At 40.7% G+C, this 24,138-nt stretch overlaps 1 protein-coding gene and 2 long non-coding RNA genes across 3 annotated transcripts in view; 2 read left to right on the forward strand and 1 right to left on the reverse strand.

Moving 5' to 3' along the window:
• The first annotated feature begins 332 nt into the window (after nucleotides 1-332).
• Nucleotides 333-3,409, forward strand: LOC113017845 (uncharacterized). Its single transcript, XR_003271598.1, has 6 exons — nucleotides 333-701; nucleotides 1,824-1,906; nucleotides 2,208-2,670; nucleotides 2,839-2,982; nucleotides 3,080-3,227; nucleotides 3,344-3,409. It is a non-coding gene; the product is annotated as an uncharacterized LOC113017845 (long non-coding RNA).
• Nucleotides 3,410-3,563: 154 nt separating this feature from the next.
• On the forward strand, nucleotides 3,564-5,545 carry LOC113017848 (uncharacterized). Its single transcript, XR_003271601.1, has 3 exons — nucleotides 3,564-3,838; nucleotides 3,936-4,046; nucleotides 4,533-5,545. It is a non-coding gene; the product is annotated as an uncharacterized LOC113017848 (long non-coding RNA).
• Nucleotides 5,546-10,333: 4,788 nt separating this feature from the next.
• Nucleotides 10,334-24,138, reverse strand: part of LOC113017842 (NLR family CARD domain-containing protein 3-like) — a 126,649-nt gene continuing 112,844 nt past the window's right edge. Inside the window, exons 8-10 of the mRNA XM_026160949.1 lie at nucleotides 13,736-13,909; nucleotides 11,290-11,336; nucleotides 10,334-11,141 (exon numbers count right to left, since the gene is read on the reverse strand). Of these exons, the coding sequence (XP_026016734.1) occupies nucleotides 10,606-11,141; nucleotides 11,290-11,336; nucleotides 13,736-13,909 (757 nt within the window). The 3' untranslated portion in view covers nucleotides 10,334-10,605. The remainder of the gene's footprint in view (nucleotides 11,142-11,289; nucleotides 11,337-13,735; nucleotides 13,910-24,138) is intronic.

Consider the following 24,138-nt stretch of genomic DNA (forward strand, 5'->3'; position numbering starts at 1 on the left):
CGCTGTATAACACCAGTGTCTTTGGCAATGAGTTTCAGCAGCTGTGGAGTTTTGCACTTTTTCTAGGCTTGCTGCATATTAGCTTTTATTAGTTTACACCAGGGGTGCCCAATCCCGGTCCTCGAGAGCTACCGTCCTGCAGCTTTTAGATGCATCCTTGTTCCCACACACCTGAATCAAATGAATGGCTTGTTATCAGGCCTTTGCCAAACATGATGGCATGCTGAAGAGATTAAACCATTTGATTCAGCTGTGTTGGAGTAGGGATGCATCTAAAAGCTGCAGGATAGTAGCTCTCGAGGACCGGGATTGGGCACCCCTGGTTTACACTTTAGTAACACAATTTATTCAGCGGAAAGGTCGATATTTCTTTTGTTACTAGTGCAGAAACGTACACAAGGTAGGCTAAAGTTTTTATTTTTTCTGTGGCAAAACTGAGTTTCATGTGAAGTGATTCACGTATCCCTAAATTATTATTTTTTACATACCCAGTTGGCCTCTATGATTTTGTTTTGAATTATATATGTTCATTATTATTAATGTAGCTGTCTCAGAAAAAATGAAGTGTTTGCTTTGATAGATTGTTACCTACGTGTAGAAAACTGAATATTCCACAGCACCTAGGCGAGGGATCTTCAACCTGCGGCTCTAAAGCAACATGTGGCTCTCCGGCCCCTCCACTGTGGCTCTTATAAGACCAAGTAAGTCATTTTTTTATTATAAAGACAATGTGATGGACCGAGTTGAAAAACAGGAGGAGCCCAGGAATTATTAGAAAAATATAGTTTCCATTTATTTAACCCGCAAAAATTATATTTACAAGACTAATAAATGTTGAGCTCATAAAAGAGGTCAAAGAAACAAAACTGAACTCAGGCAAAGACTGCGAACTTAACAAACCAAATGACTGCCCAAACATACATAATTGACCTAAACATGAAATGACATACAAGGGTATATATAATGGCTGATCAGACCATTATGACACATGAGGGGTAACAAACAAAACACAATCATAAATCACAAACAATGCAGTACAATAGTTTGTTAATAAACTAAACACTAAAGAAGAAAACCAAAAACCCCATTAAACCTTAACTCAAATATTTAATTAAATACAAATACTTTGTTTTTAAAGTAAAGAAAACACACATTCCCTCCTTCAGCAGGAAGTGGTGGTGTGATCCAATTATCTTCCTTCATATTTAATGGTTTCAAACCCTGGCTACCATCTTTTGTCTGGCAACTCCCAGGGATGATAGCAGGTAAGAAATAAAAAGACAAAGGTTAGTCAGAAAGCAAAGAAATGAAGTATGAATACATAAGTAAACTAAATGTGCGCGCTTACAAATAGAACAAATGTATCCAAACCAATCAATAAAGTTATTGGAAACTAAAATGTATTGCTATGTTCAAAATGAAGAATGAAAATACAAAAGTTACCGACTTTAGAGTGTGGCCACGGGTTTGGCCATCACAGACAACAAGAAAGGGTTCTGTTAACAGTTTGTTTTTTTTATGAAATATCTGCATTGACTATTCACTGAATGTACAAGGCTTTCAAAAGTAATTTAATGTTTCTTAGGTTCAAATCTGTTTACTGTAATTTTCAAGTTGGTTGCCCATCTTTCCTAATTTTCAATTATTATGGAAAGGACTCACGTAGCTGGCTTCATTTTAACAAATACTTTTTTTCCGTTATAAAGCTTTGATGATTCATTGTCTTATCAAATCTAAAAATAAACATTTTTATTTACATTTCCATAGCTTACACGATACAACAACTCATTTTCTAGATATTTATAGGCTCTTTCTTTTTTTAGGCTCTAGACAGGTTTTGTAGCAGCAGGGGGAAAAGGGGCCCTTTGAAATGAAAAGGATGCTGACCCCTGACTTAAGCCACCAGGTAAACACAAAACAAATACAGAAAAATTATTAACAGAAAAATGGAACGGTTACTTTCAAGGCTACGGGTGAAGGTGAATGGGTGTGTAAAAGCAAATATGCATCAGACTGACAAAGAAAAGAGTGTTAAAAGATTTTTAATTTAGAACTTTAACTTTATGTGCAAAACTGAACTTACTGATAACACACACTAGCCATTTGAACATATGTAACTGTAATGAACCAAATAAAACAGAAAAATGCAGGCAGCACTCATTATACTGTGTATAACACAGCATGGGGTTGTATTTTTTTCTTTTCAGATGCTCCTGTCACTCCATTTCCCAGGTCATCATAGCACTCCCACACACATGGAGCTCTCCTGCAGTATGCAGTGTAATGACCCAAACCATCAGTGGTCATCTTTCCATGGAAAGCAATTAATGCCCTCAAAGTGAACGACTTTCCTTGGAGAACCAGGTTGGAGGGAAATTCATTCAGTGGAAATTCTGTTTGGTTTGCAAGGTCAGTATCAATCCACACGATATCTCCAATGTTGTAGCTGTGAGTAACTGTCCCTGCACAGAGCTCATTTCCTGTGGTGCTGTCTTCTGTTTTGAATTCTGATGGACACAGAGATGGATTGGAGAGTGGCCTGAGGCAGGTAGACTCAGGTAGGCCAAGTCCTGCTTCCACAGCCGTGCCAAGATGAGCCATACCAGACTCTTTGAGGACAGAGATGGCAGGAGAAACAAATGGCACTTCCCTTGTCATCCCTTTGCTGAGGTAGCAGTGCTGTGAAGAGCAGTGTTTGGTCAAATAAACACTTGAGATGTTCCTCATTGTCTTAGCAATTACAGCGGAGATATTGCACTGAGCATCGATTTGGATCGCAGCAGACCTCAACGAGACAGCTTCAAACATTACACTAGCAGCTCTGCTCTCCTTCTGTAGGTTTGTTGGGTCACACCATCTGTGGCAATGGCTTTCACCAGCTGCAGGACTGGGTTTTCACTGTCTTTCAGAACAGCATTTTGAAATGTGGAGCTGTCACAGAAGGCACAACATAAGCACTGAAAAAATGCATCAAATGCACAGGTATTGAGCACAGAGATTGTCGATTCCCCTAATCGAATAGGCTGATGGAGGTTTCCATTTTTTAATAATCCCACTTTCACTCTTTTGGCCCCAAAAGTTTCATCTGCATGGAGCCATTCAGTACATGAAGAGAGGTAGGAAGTCCTCTTCCTTTTTTTGGGTGGAACAGCTAGGCCCCTCCAGTTCTCAACTGCATCCCCATCAGCCGGAAGAATGTTTGTGGTAGCATCAGATCCCACAAACGGGTGAGCATCCATTTTTATTTTGTCTTCTGCATTGTGAGTCGTCATGGATCCAGAATTGGCATCTGTGACTTTCAGTGATCCCACTGTTGGCTCATCTTTGACCTTTTCTTTTGCAGAACAAATCCGCATATTTCCCTCGATGAAGGAAAGATGACGAGCAATGAAGCGATCGACTCGAAGAGGCAAGTTGTCATGCTTGAAAAGGCCATGTTTTATGTTTTTGAACTCAACTTCAACAGTGGCTGAACTTTCTGTGATGCTGGTGCTTTGGAAGAGAGGGACCATTATTCCTGTCCAGAGTGGCAAGTAACTTGCGAGTCTTATTATATGAGGAATAATCTCAGGGAGAAAGTGAATATTATCTCTATCCCCGTTTGCTGCAGTAAGTGACCTGCTCTCCTCACATATTTCTGTTACCCACTGTCGTAGGTCAGTCTGGATCTCATCCACTGAATCCACTCTCTCACTTTCCTCCGTCTGTTCATCTGGAATGATGATGGAGTCTTGAGCAATTTGGGCTTTCAAGTATTTCTTGCACCTTTCTGAAGGAAGAGGGGCTCCAGAACTGTCATCACCTTCTGCCTCACTGAGGGCCACAACAGTGATAGCATGTAGGAGCTGTTTTGCATGGTCCAAACATTGAGACTGAATAAGTTTTGCTAATGACCTGACAAAGAAATCTTTAACACGATGTGTTTTCTTCTTCAGGTAATCCCACTGGCATATCATCTTGATGCAGTGCGCAACATCAACCCTGATATAACAAGGGGGGAGTTTGGCAGACTGGGTTCCAAGAAGGACATGAAAGCATTCATTAAGGTAGGACTTCAGATCAGGATGAGGAGTGAAAGCCTTGACCAGAGCTCCCAGAATTGCCAGAGAAAAGTCACTCACAGCTTCCTTTGGCACAGGTGCACCTGCACGAATCCATTCTGTCAACCAGTTTGCGATGGCATTAACATCATGTTTCTCTGACAGCATTTGCACCACTGGGACACTGGGGCAATTGTTTTCTTTCAGAATACCTTGATAAAGGAAGATATGGCCAGATTTGCCATTTGGTCTCAGCAGTTTTTTCACAACTGAACCGGTTGCATCAAAACACACAGTTGGGGGAGATTTTTTTGACAATGTCTTATAAACATGCATCTGTGTTTGACTCCAGTAGTGACAGAAAAACCTGTCCAGTCCAATATCTCGGATGCTACCACTGTGAGGAACACTATATTTTAACAATTGCAGAGATGCAATGGGGTCCTTATCTCCTAATTCCAAGTATTTTCTCTCTTGTTTGGCTTTTCGCAGAGTGGCCAAATTTGGAAGGTGGCTTGGCTCAGGATCTCCAACATCCATCAGATCTGCTGCCCTCGCTGACCTCCATACAGCCGGTTCCATTCTGCCCTCACGCAGCTCTTTAGCGATCTGTTCACGCAGGTTTCCAGACATGAACCGCTTGGAGTGGCCAGTGTGCAGGGAGAAATCTGTATTTCTCATGAAACACTGGAGCACCATTGGACTATTAATTGCTGGCTGTCTGTCACATGACATTTCTAACTGGCCATGACACTCCTTACAGTCGCCTCTGATGTCCAGATATTTATTGTTGACAGTTGGATGGACCTTTGCTCTACGGAACACAAGTGTACATGTATTTTTGATCCTCTTCCATATAAGATCGTTGATGATATGAGTCCAAGTGCCAGGTTTCAAAATTGTGTATTCCCTTTTTTGGGTAGGAGAAAACTTGTCATTGTATTCAACCTTTTCAGGAATAAATTTAACCCAGTCCTCAAAAGGGACTTCTAGTTCAAAAGCTTGACAGTTTTCTTGTCCAGGAGAAATGCAATGTGAATCTAACTCTCCTTCACTATTACTTTCCTGATCACTGATTTCCAAAGCTGACCAGATGTTGTGTCTATTTAGCTTCACAAAAGTGTACAGGGCCTTTGCTGACATCTTGTCTTCTAGCTGCTGACTCAGCTCTTTCCAGACTGATGTAGCTGGAGTGGCTATTTTGCCATTTTGGACTATGGCCTCTTTTGAATTGCAAAGAACTGCAAAAATGGAAACCTTGTCTACAGATGGCTTTCGGGGCATCTAAAAAAAAACAACACACTGATTATGATGGAGCAAAATGTGATTTCTGAACTATATATACAGCCAGGAGCAACCCCTCCCCCAAGTTCTCCACCAATCTACACTTTCATATTTTGTGGAATTATTGTTTTTAAGATGGAGCTATTGAATTTGTGAGTTTATTAAATTGAGTCTGAGTATTTAACCCATGTACTGTACAGCACTTTAGTCCAGTGTGCTACATGTTTTAAAGTGCTTTAGAAACTTTTTTTCTTGGACATTTTTGAAAATGTTTAACATTGGAAAAAAAAAAATCATTTTGATCCAGACAGTTAGCTATATCATGTATTAACTCAGTAACTAAAACCTCAGTATTTTAAATGTAAGCTTACCTTGTTCAGAAATCAGATGAACGCTGTTCTAAGAATCCTTCAGACACAGTAATGCCAAATAATAGTTTTTTCTGCCAGAAAATGTGTATTTGATGCAAAAGACTGCTAGCTTGTTCGTTTCTCAAAAAGTGTTCATGGGAGTGTAAAATGTTCAAATGTAGTTTTCAATAAAGTTTTTTTAATCCACTCTAAAAAAAAAATAAATACTCAAGCATTTGCATCGTGGTTTTATGAACAAAAAGTGATTGAAGTAAAGAAATTGAAGTTAAAAAAAAAATACACTCATTACAAATTTAGCTGATTAAATACAACAAGAGGGTTTTTTTTAACAGAACTTTATTGAACAAGTGAACACACAAAGTGAAAGGTCATTTGAAAAAGACATTTTTCAGCAAAAAATATAACTTTTAATATCTCAGATACTGTAGCAGCACAAACGCTAATTTTACCTGCACAAATCAGCACAAACGTAGCACTAAAAAGTAGACCATTTTGGCCCGTTTTGGAGCAGTCTGGGGGGATGGTGACCTTTGAATGACCTATAAAATAAAGTTTAATATCTCGGAAACTGTAGCAGCACAAACACTAATTTTACCTGCACAAATCTGCACAAACGTAGCACTAAAAAAGTAGACATTTTGGCCCGTTTTGGAGCAGTCTCGGGGGATGGTGATGTCATCAGCAAAAAATATAACTTTTAATATCTCAGAAACTGTAGCAGCACAAACGCTAATTTTAGCTGCACAAATCAGCACAAACGTAGCACTAAAAGTAGACCATTTTGGCCTGTTTTGGAGCAGTCTGGGGGGATGGTGACCTTTGAATGACCTATAAAATAAAGTTTAATATCTCAGAAACTGTAGCAGCACAAACGTTAATTTTACCTGCACAAATCAGCACAAACGTAGCACTAAAAAAGTAGACCATTTTGGCCCGTTTTGGAGCAGTCTGGGGGGATGGTGACCTTTGAATGACCTATAAAATGTTTAATATCTCAAAAACCGTAGCAGCACAAACGCTCATTTTACCTGCACAAATCTGCACAAACGTAGCACTAACCGTTCCGCCTTTACGTTTCAAGTGGGTGGGGGGTCAGCTTCACTCTGCTTTGGAGTCTTAGGTTAGTGTGTTGTCTTGTGTAGTTAGTGTGTAGCTGTTGTTTTGTGTGTCAGTTCTACTAGTGAACGCCACAGCTGCTGCCTTAAAGCCACCAAAGGCAGGTTGCAGTGTAAACGCTGACACAGCTGCTGTCAGACCTGCAGGTTTATCCCTGTGCTGTTCTCCTCTGTGTCAGAGTGACACTATTTTTTGGAGTTGCATAAATCATTCGTGTGCCTTCTTCTTTGATGCAGAACAGCTGATTGTTCTGTACATAGTTTGAAATGGTTATATGAAAAACGTCTGAGCCTCGGCTGAATTTTTAGGTAAACAGTACCAAATAACTTTGTTGTTTGCAAAACTTGTGCATATTTTTTAAAAATGCACAATTTCTATTTGCATTTCAAGTTATGAAAATGATTTGTTAAACATGCCTGTGGTTTTACAGTCAAAAATATCACTTTCTACTCATGTTTTAAGCACAATATTTACATATTTACAGTTTGTCAAAATGAGTAAATAACAGATTGGCAAGATAAACAGTTTTTAAAGGTGAAATCTAGAGAACAAATCAAAAGTAGTCAGAAACAGCCAAGTATACCCTGGACCCCAGAGGGCTAGAGGCTAAAAGCAAAGTTGTCATCAAGTACTGTTTATATTCGTGTGTATTGCTGCAGCTTTTTTGAGTATTAACTTGGTGCCTTTGGGTGAAATAACGGTAATGTGACCGATCCATATGGTCACAAAGAATAGCCTCTTGTTTCTGTGCTACCAAAGTTTCATTCAAACTGTGTTTGTGGTCAGCACCGACACATCAAACTACTTAAAGATTATAAATGTCTCCAAGCTCACACTGAGGCCTGTGGGGCACAATCAGCCACTGAGACAGTACACACATTTTAGGGGTGCAACGATACACAAAATTCACGGTTCGGTTCGGTTCGATACTTTGGTGTCACGGTTCGATATTTTTTCGATACAAAAAAAATGTTCATGCCTTTTTAATTTGTCATTTATTAAAATTATAAATATATATTTTAACTCAAAAGTACAGTTTTTAAATTTAACCCTAACCCTTGTGCGTATTTTTTATTTTGACAGCGAATACGCACCTGTGGACCACTTATGTGCAGCCCTGGTTATTTAGCTCGTCATATTGCAGCCACAGAAATTCTTTTGTCCATGAAACCATAAAGCTGCACTTTCTCTTTGCCTTATAGTCTGATTTGTCATAACTTCTCCGTTTTGTGGTAAGCTTTTCTTTGGCTGTCACTTCTTCACCCTGACCTGTCTTATTTGGCTCAGCAGAACTAAAATATATATCTGTCTGTGAAGGTTCTCAGTCATCCAGGTCATCGTAGTCAAATATATATCCTGTTGCTTTTACACACGCACTCACATAAGCTCAGCGATTCTCTGCGCGATCAACCTCTCACATGTTTAAGCTGCGGGAGATTTCACTTGTCATGTTTGCATAGTAAGCTAACAATTAATAAGACGATGTCAGAGGAATTGGTGCACAAATTATCATCACTCACAGATCAGTGCTGTCGCTCTCTATACACAGTTCGCGCGATTGCAAAGTGAAAGCAAAAAAACAAGCGCAAATTCAAACGCGATTTCAATATATCACATATTGACAGTGGCTCACCGATGCCAATGACATAATTACCCAGCTACATTTCTGAAAGAATGCAAAAGCATTGACATATATTTTTCCTTCCTACAATAGCCCAACGGGCAGGGCAGAGATAGCCCCGGGATGTCGGGCTAGCGATATTGCGAGCCCTGTATCTGATTGAGGAATCACTCATCTTTGGAAAAGAGAGTTTATTACAGAGAAATGTCTCTTTCCAAAATAAAAGCTATACTATCCGCTTCTTCTGGGCTATATTCTCAGCAGCATATTAAACATATCAGGTCTCCATAAGGAGAATCCTGTGCTAACAGCTGTCTAAATGACTCGGCTAAAGTTTGTAGCATGCATGCTTGTTGTTTTTTTCTGCTTCCACTTGTCTTTGCACCAGGATGATGTCGGTGTAAATGTGCAGTCATATTCGTTGTGTTCCCACTAGTGCTTTCAGGTTAATCTCGTTGAAATAACCTTAACGCCACAACACGGCAAATCTCCGTTAACGAGCTACCGCCGATCGCCCCGTGCATGGGGCTGGACGGCCAACACGTTAACGAGCTAACTGCGCTAACACACTAGTTCCTACCCATGTAATTGAGCATTGCATGGCACATCCAACATACTGTTTTACTTTAGTCCATGACGCGCTTACCTTCAGGGTCATACGTCACATGAAAACTAAAATAATTCCAGGGTGGCCTTTTGTTGTGGGCAGTCTGAGGTACACCTGTGCACTACTCATGATGTCAGATCAGCATCCTGATGTGGCACACCTGTGAGGTGGGATGGATTATCTCAATATAGCAGATGTGCCCACTACCACACATTTGGACTGATTTGTGACCACTGTTTGGGAGGGATGGTTATATTGTGTATCTGGACTGAATTTTAGGTCTCTACGTCCATCCCATGGGGAATGGGAGCAGTAACAAAGGTGTTGCGTTTATATTTTTGTTGAGTGTAGTTGCACCGCTCACCAGTCTCACAAGTGTGTCAAAACCATTCGTATGGTCGCCCACATGCCAGAATGCTTTTGAGTCTGCCAAAGCTCTCCTCTGCAGCACACCAGTACTTGCCGCTCCTGTTTTCACACATCTGTTTAAACTCGAGGTGGATGCCAGCGCCGACGGTGCAGGTGTGGTGCTGATGCAGGAGGATAGGCGTAGGTGTAGGATAGGTGTTGATGACCCAATTGGTTACTTTTCAAAAAAATTCAACTCCCACCAACAGAAATACAGTACCATTGAAAAAGAAGCTCTTTCTCTGTTGCTTGCTATACAGCATTTCGAGGTCTATGTCAGTTCTAGTTCATCACCTGTCATTGTTTACACCAATCACAACCCCCTCGTGTTTTTGACTAGGATGCAAAACTCTAACCAAAGGCTCATGAGATGGTCCCTGTTAGTGCAGGATTTCAATCTGGAGATCCATCACAAAAAAGGGACCGAGAATGTAATGGCAGATGCGCTGTCGCGTGGTTTTCTGAACTCCTAAGTGCCAAACATCTATAGGGGAGATGTTTGGTCTTGGGAAGGGGGGTGTTATGGCCCTGGCCATAATCTGTTTTGGTGGCTGTTTCTTTGTCTGTGTCTTTAAGTCTTTGCAGTCCCTGAGTGGATGAGCTGATGGCTGCTGATTGGTCCCCTGGTCATGTGGTCTCATTCAAAATCCCTCACCAGCAGTTGTCCCAGGGCAGCCACTGACAGCAGCAGCAGACCTGACCCTGGCCTCCAAAACCTGTAACATTTGTGCCTGTCACTTGTGCGACTTTCTGAGTTCTGTATATAGTGTGTACATTCGTTTTCATTGTAAATAGCACCTTGTAAATAGCACTGGAACAGAAGGGGTGAGCTGCCTTATTGTTTTCCCTTGCACTGTTTTCTCCTGTTTATCTCAGTTAGGGAGTTAGGTGTAGCGCTTGTCTTTTGTTTGATTTTTGATTTCACATAGGGTTTCAGATAGCACCTCCTCCTGACTTAGCTTGTTTTGTTTGTTATTTTGGCCTTTGTTCACCCCGGAGCTTCATTTTGCAGTGTAGAAAAATAAACTATCGTTCACTAAGAAATTGGTTTTACCTCTGTGTATGGTTTTGGGGACCAGGGCGGGGCAATCTTCAAACTTATGTTGCGTTCCTGTACCGCTAGACTGCGGCGTAACAAGGACACTCTTTACATTCAACTCAGCACAGGGACACTGAGGCACCATTAGAGAAATAAAATCCAGGATAAAGAGTTTCAGAAAATTTGGTGTTGAATGTGTGGAGGTGGATCAGAGTGTCAGAGGAGACTCTGTAGAAGGACAGAGTGCCAGCAGGACAGTCCACATACACTGCTGCTCTGTTAGAGACAGAGGAGGAGGAGGAGGAGGAGGAGGAGGATGTTTCTCTGTTATTCTGCCAGACAGAATGAGGGCCATTATCAGTGCAGTACAGACTCCAGGACTGATCATTCCATCCAAACATACATTCAGCATTGTCTCCTTTCCTTCCGATTCGTCTGTAACTCACTGATATATAAACGTATCCTCTCCACTCGACCTCCCAGTAACAGCGACCAGTCAGACCATTTCTACACAGCAGCTGAGGATAAACATCAAATCTGTCTGGATGATCAGGATATGACTGAACCTCCTCCACACGTGTCACCTTCCTGTTGTTGTCAGACAGTTGGAGCTTTGTGTTCACTGTGTTTGTGTCGATTGTGAGTTGACAGGAATCTGATGGAGAGAACAAACACAATCCAGCTGCAGTTATTGATCCATCATCTGTTCATTGATTGACACTTTGATGATGACTCCTGACATGATGAAGATGGTTGAATGTGTGCTGCTTTGTTTTCATGAATCCCATTAAAAACACACTTACACTTCCTCAGACCTGGTCTCAACCATCGGACTCCAGCAGGCTCCACCCTGAAAAGAGGTGGGGGGGGGGGGGGGTGTCAGAGTAGCACAGTCACTTTCAGCATCGACACATTGACATTACATGGCTCTCATACACAGACTGCTAGACACTGATAAAGGAACAGTCCAACAGTTTCCCAAATACAATTCAGTCCATACGTGGATTTGAAAACGGTGAAACTGCTGATGATTTGGACTGGTCCTGGATCTGCCAGTACGCCACTGTATTGAATTAAATAGGACCAATTTAAACTGTGACCTTAATTATCTTTATCTTCCTCTCCTGTTTAGCTGGAAATGAGGTTTTCTTGTGTTCGTTCTCATTCATGACCTTTAATATTTGTTTCCTAATGTCATGACATGCATACCACACATTAAAGTGTCTAACAAACCTGGTACAGTTCAGCAACACTTAATGCTGATTCTCTTCCTTTTTTAGCTGAGTGAGTAGTAAATGCTAGGAAAGCCGCTTTGCTTCTGTCTAAATTTTGGTAACCATGACATAGTGTCATGGTCTGACCAGCCCTGCTGGGCAACCTGATCGTTTATGTTTGTGTTTATTTTGATGGAGCCGCGCTTCCCCAGAGGCACGTCCACCAACACAGAAGTAGCTCCGTTCTGAGTTTCTGCACACTGCCGTTTAATTAATACTCACCAGTTGCCATGAATTATCCGGCATCAGACCCCGATGTATTTAACGCTGTGACCAGGCGTCAGCCAGCGCTGGATCATTAGACTAAGCTTGTTAGTAGTGTTTTGATCGCGTGCTCTTTCATACTCTCTTTCGGATTGCTTCTCACTAGTGATGGGTCCAGCAACACTGACGCACCGGCGCTTGTATCAAGCTCACAGAGTGAAGCCTGTGTCGGTGCGTGTGTCACTTTAACAAAAAGTCACGTGATCGATACAGCTACTGTGTCGCTCAGTGCCAAAACGCCAAACTGTGTTTAAAAGGTACAGCATCCGCATCTGTCAACAGAATGTGTCGCTACCAAAAAAACCACAAAATTACTCTCGCAAAGATAAATAAAAATACACATCTCTCCATAACAAAATGGAGCTCGAAAGAAAAAGAAATGTTTCTGCTGTGTGTGATCATTTTGATCTTTTAACTGTAAATAGTTTGTCTGTCTTTGTTTCTGTGTAATCTATCAGAATAGGAAAATCGGACTTGCAGTGTAAATTATTTATTTCACTTTATGCAGGTTAAATGTCGCAACTGTTCTGCATTTCTTACACAAACAAAAGCGCCTCCTCAGTGTTTAGGCATTACAGAGCCAAACGTAAAAATGAGGCGACAAACACACCAAGAACGAACACAAGTAGGCCTATATTGACACTGAACAGCTTTATCATCATTTTTTGGACCAGGCAGTCCTGAATTTTATTATAAAGGACTGTCAACCCCTTAGTATTGTGGAGAGTGTCAGAGAGGAACATTCCAAGATCAGAGGATCCTTTAACGTACTGGGGGAATAGGGAGACATCTTATCAGAATCTTTTTCACCTGGCTTTACAGTTTTTGTGTTCCCCAGCTTCATCTGTGCCTGTGAATTTTCCAAAGCTGGGGAAATGGTGTAAAAAAAAACAAAAAAAAAAACGCAATAGACTGAATGCAAAAACAGTGGATAAACTTATTTTTCTGAATAGAAATTTATAATAAACTCTGAGTCAATTACATTTAAATGGGTAATATTATATTCAAAATACTTTCATTTAATTTTCACTTAATGTAATTCACAGTATGTTTTAAAGATTTCTACAATACTTGCAATGTAAAACATATAAAATGATTCCATGGAAAGTACAATACCTTACAGTGTATACAAGTATAAAAGTATAATATAACTAGGTCATTGAATCAGTGTCTGTTGTGAGTCTCAAGTAAGTTGCCTGCAATGATATTTAAGGTCCAGCAGGTGTCAGTATGGAGCAAAACAGCAACACTGTTTCGACAAAGTATCGATACAGTTTGGGGAATGTGCCGAAACGCTTCACGAGGTCTCATCTGCCGATCACTACTTCTCACTCTTTTTGTCTGGGTGAACTGACCACGGGGAGCCATGGCCGATGGATTTCACACTGGACTGTTATTATTTCCCACTGTAAATAAATTCACTGTCTCATTGCAAAAGGAGATCTGCGTTCGAGTCCGCTACTTCCACACACCACGACCCATAGTCTGACAAAATCTACATTTAATGCCAAATCCACAATAAATTATGTCTCGTACATATTTTCTCTCTTATTGATATCAAACAAGAGAATAATAACTAAACATGTATTTTAACATGGCTCAGTAAAACTTTTTTGCTATTGTTACATTTGCATGAAAGACTAAGGATGTGAGTGAAGGACACAGGAAATGTTTCTAGCTCTTCCTCCTCTATCAGACATTCTCTCCATACCTGAGAGTGTCCAGTCTCCAGCCTGGATCCTTCAGTCCAGCCGACAGCAGCTTCATTCCTGTGTCACCTGGATGATTGTAGCTCAGGTCCAGCTCTCTCAGATGAGAGGGGTTGGAGCTCAGAGCTGAAGCCAGATAGGTACACCCTTCCCCTGTGATCATACAGCCTGACAGACTGCAGACACACAAAACAACCATCCATCTGTCAACAATCATTTTCTGTTTGTCAGATATAACAACAGTTAACTACTTCAGTCCAATCAAAATCATTTAACTTTATTCATAGGTAACACCTGTTAGATTCTAATATTATTTTATGCCATGTTATACCCCTAATTAAAGATTGTGAATTATTATGTAGTTTTAGTGTGTTTGTGGGATTTGCAAATAATGATACAAGCTTGTAATAAAAACGCTGATTTTGTTGATTATAATATTATAAATAAGGATTTGAATGACTACGCTGAATGTTTGATGTTCGGCTGGATTTTAATATAGAAGAGATAAATTGTGACCGGCACTTCAGTCGGCAGAGTGTGATTGTGATGAAAATGATATTAAATAAATCTCTTAGTGTGTTGATACAGGTGGCTACGGGCCTGGACCACCCGGCCCCATGAGCAAACAAAAAGTTAAGTTAACCCACCTACAAACGCACATACACGCAATGAAGAAACAGCTTACACCCATGAACATGTGAAGATTTTCCAGCAAGTTTAAAGCAGTGAAGCTTAACATACACCCGCCGTTACACAATAAAGTTTATCCACTACTAACGAATAAACTCTCTGGGTTGCAGGACAACATCTTAACTTCAAAAAAAAAACAACAAAAAACACTGGTCTGACAAACCAGTGAAGATATGACAAATTTAGTGGTTAGAAAAGTCAAATTGTGACAAGTTTTCTGCCGATTGATAAATATAGGTGATAACTGAATGAAAGAAAATTCCATTTTGAACTTTAAATACAATCTTAAGAATTTTAAAATGTACCTGTGTCGTCCTGTCAGCTTGGTGGGTTATGAGAGGATTATATGGAGAGAAAAAAAAACAAAAAAAAAACAAAGGGGGAGTGAAGGCTGACACAGGGCCTGGCCCCGGTGTTTCTCCCCTCTCTGACTGATATAGCCAATACAACATCATTAGTTTTGTTTTGTTTTGTTTTTGTTTTGTTTTTTTTGTTTTTTTTCTCTTTATGTTTGATTACAGGTAGGGAAGCCGAGGCTGACCTGGACGCCTGCTCTCCCCTCCACCATCGTTGCTCACTCCTCCACCATCTTTGAAGTGACCCTGACCAAATGCTACAGCAGCTGGACCTATAACAACAGCTTGAAAATGTCAACAGTGCTGCAGGAAAACGATATCAGGCTGTGGAGATGGAGAGTGTTAAATCCAAGGCCCGTTTCACTACACGGGGAGATTTCCGTCAGTCTCTCTTCTTAAATGAGAAGATTGAGAAAGGTCCGGCTCCCACCAATGACTTTGACCACCTGCTATAGAGGAACTATCGAGAGCATACTGAGCAGCTGTATCACTGTCTGGTTCGGGAACAGCAACATGCCGGACAGACGAGCTCTACAGAGGGTTATGCGAGCAGCTGAGCGCACCATCCGCTCCGACCACCTTGACCTGCACTCAATCCACAGCAGGCAGTGCCTGATCGGACACACCCCTCTCACACACTCTGCACATTCTTGCCATATGGAAAAAGACAGCTTCAGCGGAGAGAGCTGTGACGACACGCCCATTAAGCCCGGAGGAAAAGTGAGGCCGAGCAAAACAATGCTGACCTTAACAACTCTGCATTAAAACTGTGCAGGACAGTGACGGACCAACACTGATGATCGGGCAGCAAAATAGGGCGTGCCACAAACAAAGGAAAACTGAGGACAGGAGGCACCTCAGAATGGAGAAAAACACCAGGAGAAAATAAGCTGAAGGCACAGGGGTCGGGGCTCAGACAGGAGCTGACCTCTGGGAAGAGCCGAACAGCAGAACCACAGAAGGTCCAAGGGAAACATCAATGGACTTTAATCTGATTTCTACGGAAAAGACTCTGAGGTTTCTGCCCTCAATAAGACCTCAAGGCATCAGAGCAGAAACTGAGCATGGCCCAGGAGGAACTAGCTGAAAATCGAACCCATCAGGCTTGGAGTCCAAGACACCGGACTTGAAATCAGGCCGGAGCATCCTGGAGCTAGATGAGCAGTGTGATTTGTCCGGTCTGCTATGGAGCGAACGTTAGGGGGATGGCTTCCTGTCGCCTCTGCCGTCCTCCGGTCGCTCAGCGTCCTGGGCTACCCAGCTCCGGACTGAACGCTCGGGCCGAGACACCCAAACAACCATGGACTCCATTCCCCTGGAATGGGACCACGACTACGACCTGAGCCGTGGGCTTGAAAGTGCAAGCAGGGATCCCAGAGAGCCTTGAGGCCTGTGTAAAACTAACAGAACAAAGATTGAGGTCTTCCACTGGGGAGGTGGAAGCTGCAGGCTCTCCTATACACCTTCTGGATGTCAGCCGTTCCACCTGCAAACAAACGGACAGCAGTCGCACTTCTGCAAGCAACAAACGGACATCCAGACAATTGAGCTGCGTATCAAAACCCTGAAGGAAGACCGAAACAAAAGGGTCAAGTTAAGGAGGAGCGAAATAAGGAGAAGATGCTGGACACTGGAGAAAAGGACTGCCTCAATTGGGGCCAGAACCAGTATGGACAGAACTTTGAGCAGCAGCACCAACGGATGCAAACGGACTGAAAAGGAGGAGGGCAGGACCCAGGGCACGCTTCAGGCCGTGGTTTACCCAGAACACTACAACAGGAAAGTGATGAACACAAACACCCACACAAACACACACATCTACATGCACCGACTCAGAGTGAAAAGAAACATACATATGAACATATGCACTCGTTGATTGAGGGAGAAATGACACACACACACACACAAATTAAAATGTTGATTCAATGAACTGAGAAGTGATCCACACACACACACGCTGATGCAATGAAGAATGCTTTACTAACAAATGCTGCACACAAACATCCAAATACGGAGTTGGTTACAACAGCAAGAACTGATTGATTATTTATTGCTTAAATGTATTTCATGCCACGCAGAGGGCATTTGTGTAGATTTAGAGGACATGGTCTGAAGCACTTTGATAATGAAAACAATGTCTGTGCGTGATGTCTGTTTATGGCTCAAAGCCTCCACTGAATTGTTTACTGTGCTTCACACAGTCTAACAAGGAGCAGTGGTACAGAGCGAAAATGATGAATGAATGGTGTGAGTTTTATTTCGAAGAGATTATGAAAAGGTTGTGTTGATTCAACTTAGTTGTTTACGTTTTTGCCAAGGTAAAGAGTTGGTGTGTAACTAGTGTCCACTATTGAGTCAAGTAAATCCAACATGTTTTGTTGGTGCAAAAAGGAGTTTTGGTTGATCTTTGGGTTTTGTTTGATACTAGGTTGATTTTATCAGTGAGGTTTGGATTGTTTTCTTTCTCTGAGAGAGAAAAGGATGGTTTTATGCTTGGGCATGTTTGTAATGGGCCCCAGTATCTGTTATTATATGAGTGTTTAATTGGTTACGTCTGTGTTTGCTTTCGTTACAGTGCACTGAGATAAGAACATCTGAGAGGTGTGATCCACCGGTGGTGATATTTTGGTATTTTGTGAGCTCCTGATTTAACAAATGGGCTCCTTAATCCAGGCCTGAGAGAGTGAATTTTAAAGCGCTATAAAATATTCTTACTGAAAACAGTCGCGAAGTATTTTTCTCCATGATTATAATGGGCTGAGGAGAAATTCACTTGTATGGGACACTGGTCGAATGAAAAGTCCTGATCCTAAAAGGATTGCAGCGAGTCAATCCAGTCCAAGAAGGAAAGCAACAAACAAGGAACTGTTTCCTTTAAAATGATGACGTCATCTTGCTGGTGAAGGAGCCTCGAATAGGTTGCGCGTGAGACTCCATTATCAGCAATATCTGGTATGAATGTGTGTGGATGTGTGCATGTGACTGGACTGTGATGGACTGACGACTAAAAGCTTTAACTGACTTGGTACTGAGACAAAGACGGTACCGACTTTAGGATTAGTAAATGTCCACAGACAGTTCACCCAGCCTGTAAAAGAAGGGTGGATGTTTTGTCTTGCTTTGTTTTGTTTTTGCAAGAGCAGAAGGTTGACAGAGACTAAAGGGGGAGGCTGTAGCTTCACAGGAGTGTGAACTGCGGATTTAACCCTTGGGTTGCCAAGTTGGAGCTACTGATGCTTACATAAAAAAATTGTGTTTTAGTAGCTGTGTTTCGATTAAGGTACCATTATAAAATGGTTGGGAATGTTAAATGCTAAAATGAAGAAAAGGTTTGAATTCACTTATGACTGAACATGTTATTAGTATTAATCATAGTGGGTCACTGTAAAGAGTCAAGTAACTTTTATAGAGGAAAGAAAGAAAAAAAAAGAAAAAACCCTCTACCGAGGCCTATAAATAACAGGGAATGATAGACTTGCCACACGCAAAATAGAGATAATGTAATGATAAATACTGGTCCCCGCCTTTTGGGTGACATCTTGAAATAGTCAGCAATTTAAAAGTAAGATAGAACCGACAGGGGTGGTGCTGCACAAGAATGAGAGTAAGATAAAGTAAAATATTGTGTTTAGCTTTGAGAAGTTTAAATTAAAATGTACCATTACACTCAGAGGATCAATATGAAGTTCAATATATGCTAATTTTGAGTGAAGTACATGACTGGTGACTGTTCTGTCCTGAGCTTTTGTTTTTACAGCACCCGCTTGACCACACCAACAGTTTTTCGCCACCGAAAAGGAGTACTTGTAGAGAATAGAGAATGGGGAGGAAAATCACCAAAACTGGGAAAGGTAAGCCCCAAAGGGGGTGATAACACCATAACTTTCACTTATGGTCAAATTCTTAAAATTTGACCCCGAACTTGAAAAATTCTTCAAATATTTAGAGACAAAGTAGGTTGAAATAAAATATAAGGTTATAAACCACAAAAGGATGAAGCAAATGAATTGATAAGATGGTGAATCGATACGCAGTAAGCTGTCGATCACGTTGATTATGTTTATTCTAGTAAGCAGAGCAGGATTATTATTACTAAAGAATACAAATGAAATAGCAAAAACTAGAAGTGGAAAAACATTTGTGCTAACCGAAATAAAATCAAAATAAGAAAAAAGGAAAATTGACTAAAATTCTAATGAGTGTTTACAAAACTAATTAAAATTAATTGGATTTATAGCAAAATGTGTGTAGTACCATTGTTGTGTGTATGCCCTACGATAGTCAAGTCATTTAAACTTTACATAGTGCACAAGGGGAGTTCATTGATCACTACTGTGAAACTAATAAGATTTAGGAGCTATGTAAGAAACTTACAGGTTCCACTGAAATTTTTATAAGCAGGATATTAAAACTTATTTATATAACAATAAAAAATGTAGATCAGGGACCAACTTAGAAGTCACTGACACTTGACTAGCTGTAAACCATTGGTTTAGGAATAAGTGATTGCACTGGGCTTTCTATTACACAAAAGTCAACTCATTTATGATATCTGAGGAAGTATTGTGATTTAATTTGGAGACACAAAGGAACATTTGGCACTTCCCACATCTCACATATGTTTACTGTTGCACCCAACCATTCCACAACTGAAATGCCTGTGACTCCTAATTATTTCAGGCAAACGGAGCGAACCATATTCTGTTATAATCCCATCTGATTGGGGCTTTTATTCTTGACGTTTGGAGAGAGCTCTTCATTACTAGTACTAGTCAGGTTTTGTTCACATGTTTGTTCCAGGTCTCTCAGTCAAGAGGAGTTTGAACTCCAAATATGGTGAAGTCTTTTCACACATTGCGATCACTAATAACTCTTAGCAAAAATGTGATCTTGTAGAAACAATCAGGTGACATGGAGTCAGTTATAAGTGCGACTCTCAGTTTTACTTTATTGGAAAATATTTTTGCATTTTATCCATATTTGTTTTTAACAAAAATCAAAATTCCACATTCTCCTGCATATCAGTTTTGAACCCGATAGGACGACAGATTGTGGCCCTGTGTTTTCCTCCATTACACCTGCCACTGCATCTCGATAATCTTTGTGTTGTTCCTCCTGGGGTGTCACTCTCCCCTATCTGGCTCACATGACTCTTACCTTTTGAAAAATTATGTTTGAATCTCGCTATTCGGTCAAGAATTCTCTATGCCCTTGTTAAAGAGTTGTCTACTAGGAAAAAGTGAAATGAATATAAGTATAAAGTCCCGACGTGCACTACAGTATAAATTAATAGGTTAGGCATGTTCTCCGTGAAATTAAATAAGCTTAAAATAAATAAATAAAAATAATAAAATAAAACTCTGAGTTTAACAAAATGTTTCAAATGAAAATATCAGGTCTATCTCCCTTTCTTTCATAAAATGTAAAAAGGGTGGGAAAAAACAATTGGTAAGACCACCACCCCACACATGTGATATTATTTAAAGGTACGGTTGTCCTCTTTAAGAAACATCAGGACTTAGAAGAGTGGTAAGTAGAGTATGAGAGCTACAAGCGAACACTAAATGTACACTATGGTGTGTTAAAATAAATTAGAGGGTCGTCAGGGGGTTATGAGGGACATTTATAAAGCAAAAATCCCACAAATCTTGAAATGCACTTGAAAAGCTCACACACGAAGGTTAGCTTAGCTGACCTTGAAGAGCTCCCCCATTCAACCCACATCACCGGAAAACAGCTAACACCAGATAAGGCAGCGTGGTGCAGCCCGAGACAACAGGATTGGAACATCTAAATAATTGTGCAAGCACCTTCAAAAGGTTTGTCGATTGACCAAAATTATGTGAACACGCAGTGCAGCAGGAGTTAATAGTCTTAATACCCAGGGATAAGCAGGGGAGCATGGCTGATGTGTTGAAACTGGAATTTTGTGACACTTAGTTTTGGCAAAATACAACTAAAATTATAACTGGCACTAATCAACATTAACCTGAAACTGAGGATTTTCGGACAATATAAATTAGACTAAACTAGCAAAGACTTGGTAAACATTGATTACACCTGGTACAAACATCAGGACTGATGACTATTGTAAATCTGGAGTCGAAACTAAAATAAAAAATAAGAACTAATGAAAATAGTAAAACGATTTGAACCCTGGTGTGGAGTTTTGCAACTCTGACCAGGAAGCAATATAAAATGGATTGTTGGAACAGTTGGCGTTAAATTCTCTTTCGGCACTCCAGTCTACGATGGCATTGAACATCTTTAGCCGTTGAACATCTTTAGGGCGGAAAAGGGTTGGTGTGACCAACGGGTGGTTTGGCTTGTTGTAAGTATATTTTGAGATCAGGTGGCTCTGGATAGACCAGTTACCAGGTCTTGGAAAGAGGACAGACTCATTAAATGAGAAGAAGGAAGTTCCTGGGATTGAAGATCCTCTGGGTGAGTGGTTGATTGAAAACATTCATAAAATAAAAGCTATCTGTTGTTATTGATTGGTAATAGATTGATAATTGGCCACATTTACGGCTGTGTTGACTTGTTGTGGACGTAGTCTGCCTCATGTTTGAGCACTCTGACTAAACAGGTTGAAAATAGACACATTAGATGAGAAGAGTATGCAGCGCCACCCTGTCAGACCCCAGTGACGATGGAGCTCAGTGATGAATCAGGTGAGCTGCATTTATGGGTGTATCATGGCAGAGTTTCCCCTGCTGTGGTCAGTGAAGAAAAATCAGGAGAATGTCAAATTTAAGAGAGCCATCTATAAACGTTTATGTGTCAGGTTGAATGGGACAAAAGGGGGTGTTTTACTGTTGTTTTAATATCAGCATTTTATTGTTGTATGAGACTTATGCAACGAGCATTTATAGAAGCTTTTGACCGTATTCTAACATTTGTGTCCCTGTGATTGTTATAACCTCTGATTAGTCTTTTATTTACAGGTGTTAGGATATTGATTTAATTTTTCTTTGCAGGGGTAATCATGATAATTTATATACATATGGCAGTTTGTTGCTCATTATAGAGTTGCGCTCAAGTTAATAAGGGTCAAAAGCTACAGTCAGCGCGAGGTCTGACTGATCTATGGTGTGGAGTGACTTCGAGCATGGAGGGCTGCACGCGCTTACATAACACTAAGATCATGTTATTCTTTGTGATTTTTATTCAATTATGTCTTTTGCTAGGTATAAGTAGTGGCAGTTAATTAGACGATATTCATTAAAATATTAAAAATACTTGAGTCAGAACATTGCACGCAGATCAACTTAATATTCTGGGTAACGTGGTGCCTGCCTCACCTTTTCTTTTAATGTTCTAGTTCTGTTGATTTGACACATTGGAATGTGTCAAAAAAGGGGGGGGGGGAAGTTGGGTTTCAACATCAAACAAGGATTGTTTGAACATTTTTATAACTTGATTTGTGTCTTTAATAACTTAGGAATGGTAAAGCTTAAGCTAATGGTGGCCCGAGAAGTTTCCGGTCTTTTGTAGAGAATCAGTGAGAAGCATAAATCATTATTTATTTATCATTATTTCCATCCACTAGAAGGTCAGTAGATAATAACATTAGATTATTAGGGCTAGGAAGGGGGTGTTTTGGTTTTCTGTCTCTTACAGAGAAAGGAACAGACACCAGACGAGGCCACAGAGATACGAGGGTCCTTCGCAGCAGAGACAGATACAGTGACTGCCGAGACACCAACTGGGTCCAAGGGTCATGGCGTTTGGGCTCCAGCTAGTCACTTCAAAAGGATGAATCCCATAAATACAGCAATAACCATGAAGGGGTTGACGGAAATCCGGAAACACCAGACCAACGAGGTTCGAGAGGCTCTTGGGCAAAAGGGGGACGCCTTCCTGTTCTTTTCTGGAGGATACACGGGAGACACAGGACCCGAGGATACACAGATCGTTGTTTGAAATAGGGGCAGAATAATCCCCTGATCTGTGTCACGACTGAAGGGTTGTCTAACCCCTGAGGTTGAAGTAAGAAGAACAGAGGATCACGCAACTGGACGACACTGGTAGCTGCAGCAATAAAATAAAGGTTAAGAGCTCTTCGGACAGAGGTTCTAGTCTACGTCTGAATGGTATAAGGGAACACCAAATAAAGCTGTGGGAGAACAGGGGAGTGTCATCTGGACCTGCTATCCTTGTAGTAATAGTTTGTCTTGCACCTGACTTGCGCAAACACAGAGGTCATCTTACATATGGTTTGCCCGTCAGGGGGACAAAGGACCTCAGGAGTGAGAAGAGATGAACCCGGCCACACTGGGCTACAGGGTGTTTGTGAGCTCATTAGAATAATGAGCTCATCAGGGGGAATCGTAAAATTATGATATTATTTTATGCCATGTTAGACCCCGAAATAAAGATTGTGAATTATTATGTAGTTTAAGTTGGCATTATTCTCCTGAATTAGAAGAAGGTGATAATTATTGCAGTATTTAAACTGATTTGCATTGCATTAGACTGCTGATTTATTGTGAATGAATGATATTGTTTATGATGCATTATACTGTTAAGGAATACTGTTCGCAGAAAGTCATCGCCTTATTTGTCTGATTAGAAGAGAATAGAACATGCTGGAGTTTTCTGCCGCATCACAGCACGAGCAGATAAATGGGGAGCCAAGGTCGTAGCTTAGGCGCCGTGTGAGAGAAAGAATGTGAATGTTTAGGCTTTTATGATAAGATGGGAGAACCAGAGGCTATAAGAGTTTGAGCAATGCTCCACCACTTTGAGATTTGAGGCTGTCTGCATCAGTGTCCATCTCCCACGTGTGTGATCATTAAATCATCGTTTGACTCAACCCGACCGGACCAGTGTTGTTATTGTGGTTTTTCTCTTGTCTCCATCCCCAATATTTTGAACCTTAACAGTTATCAATTCACTTCAACCAAAATTAGGAACACTTGGTGCGGCAAGAGTTAATAGTGATTAGTCCCAACACCCAAGGATAACCAGAAGAGCATGATTGATATGATGGAACTGAGATTTTGTTACACTTAATTTTTGTAAAACACAAATAAAACTGAACTGAAACTAAGGATTTTTAGAAAATAAAAACTAGACTAAACTAGCAAAGAATTGGTAAAAACTAATTACAACTGGTAAAAAATTGAAAATCTGGAGTTGAAACTAAATAAAAAATAACAACTAATGAAAATGGCGAAACGTTTAAAACCCTGGTGCAGAGATTGGCAAATCTGACCAGGAAACGTTATAAAATGGATTGTCAGAACAGTCAGCGTTAAAGCCACTTTTGACAGTCCATACTAGGATGGCATTGGACATCTTCGGGGCAGGAGAGGGTTGGTGTGACCAAGGTGTGGTTTGGCTTGTTGCATGCA

Source organism: Astatotilapia calliptera, unplaced genomic scaffold (assembly GCF_900246225.1).
Source record: "Astatotilapia calliptera unplaced genomic scaffold, fAstCal1.2 U_scaffold_22, whole genome shotgun sequence".
NCBI classification, from domain to species: domain Eukaryota; kingdom Metazoa; phylum Chordata; class Actinopteri; order Cichliformes; family Cichlidae; genus Astatotilapia; species Astatotilapia calliptera.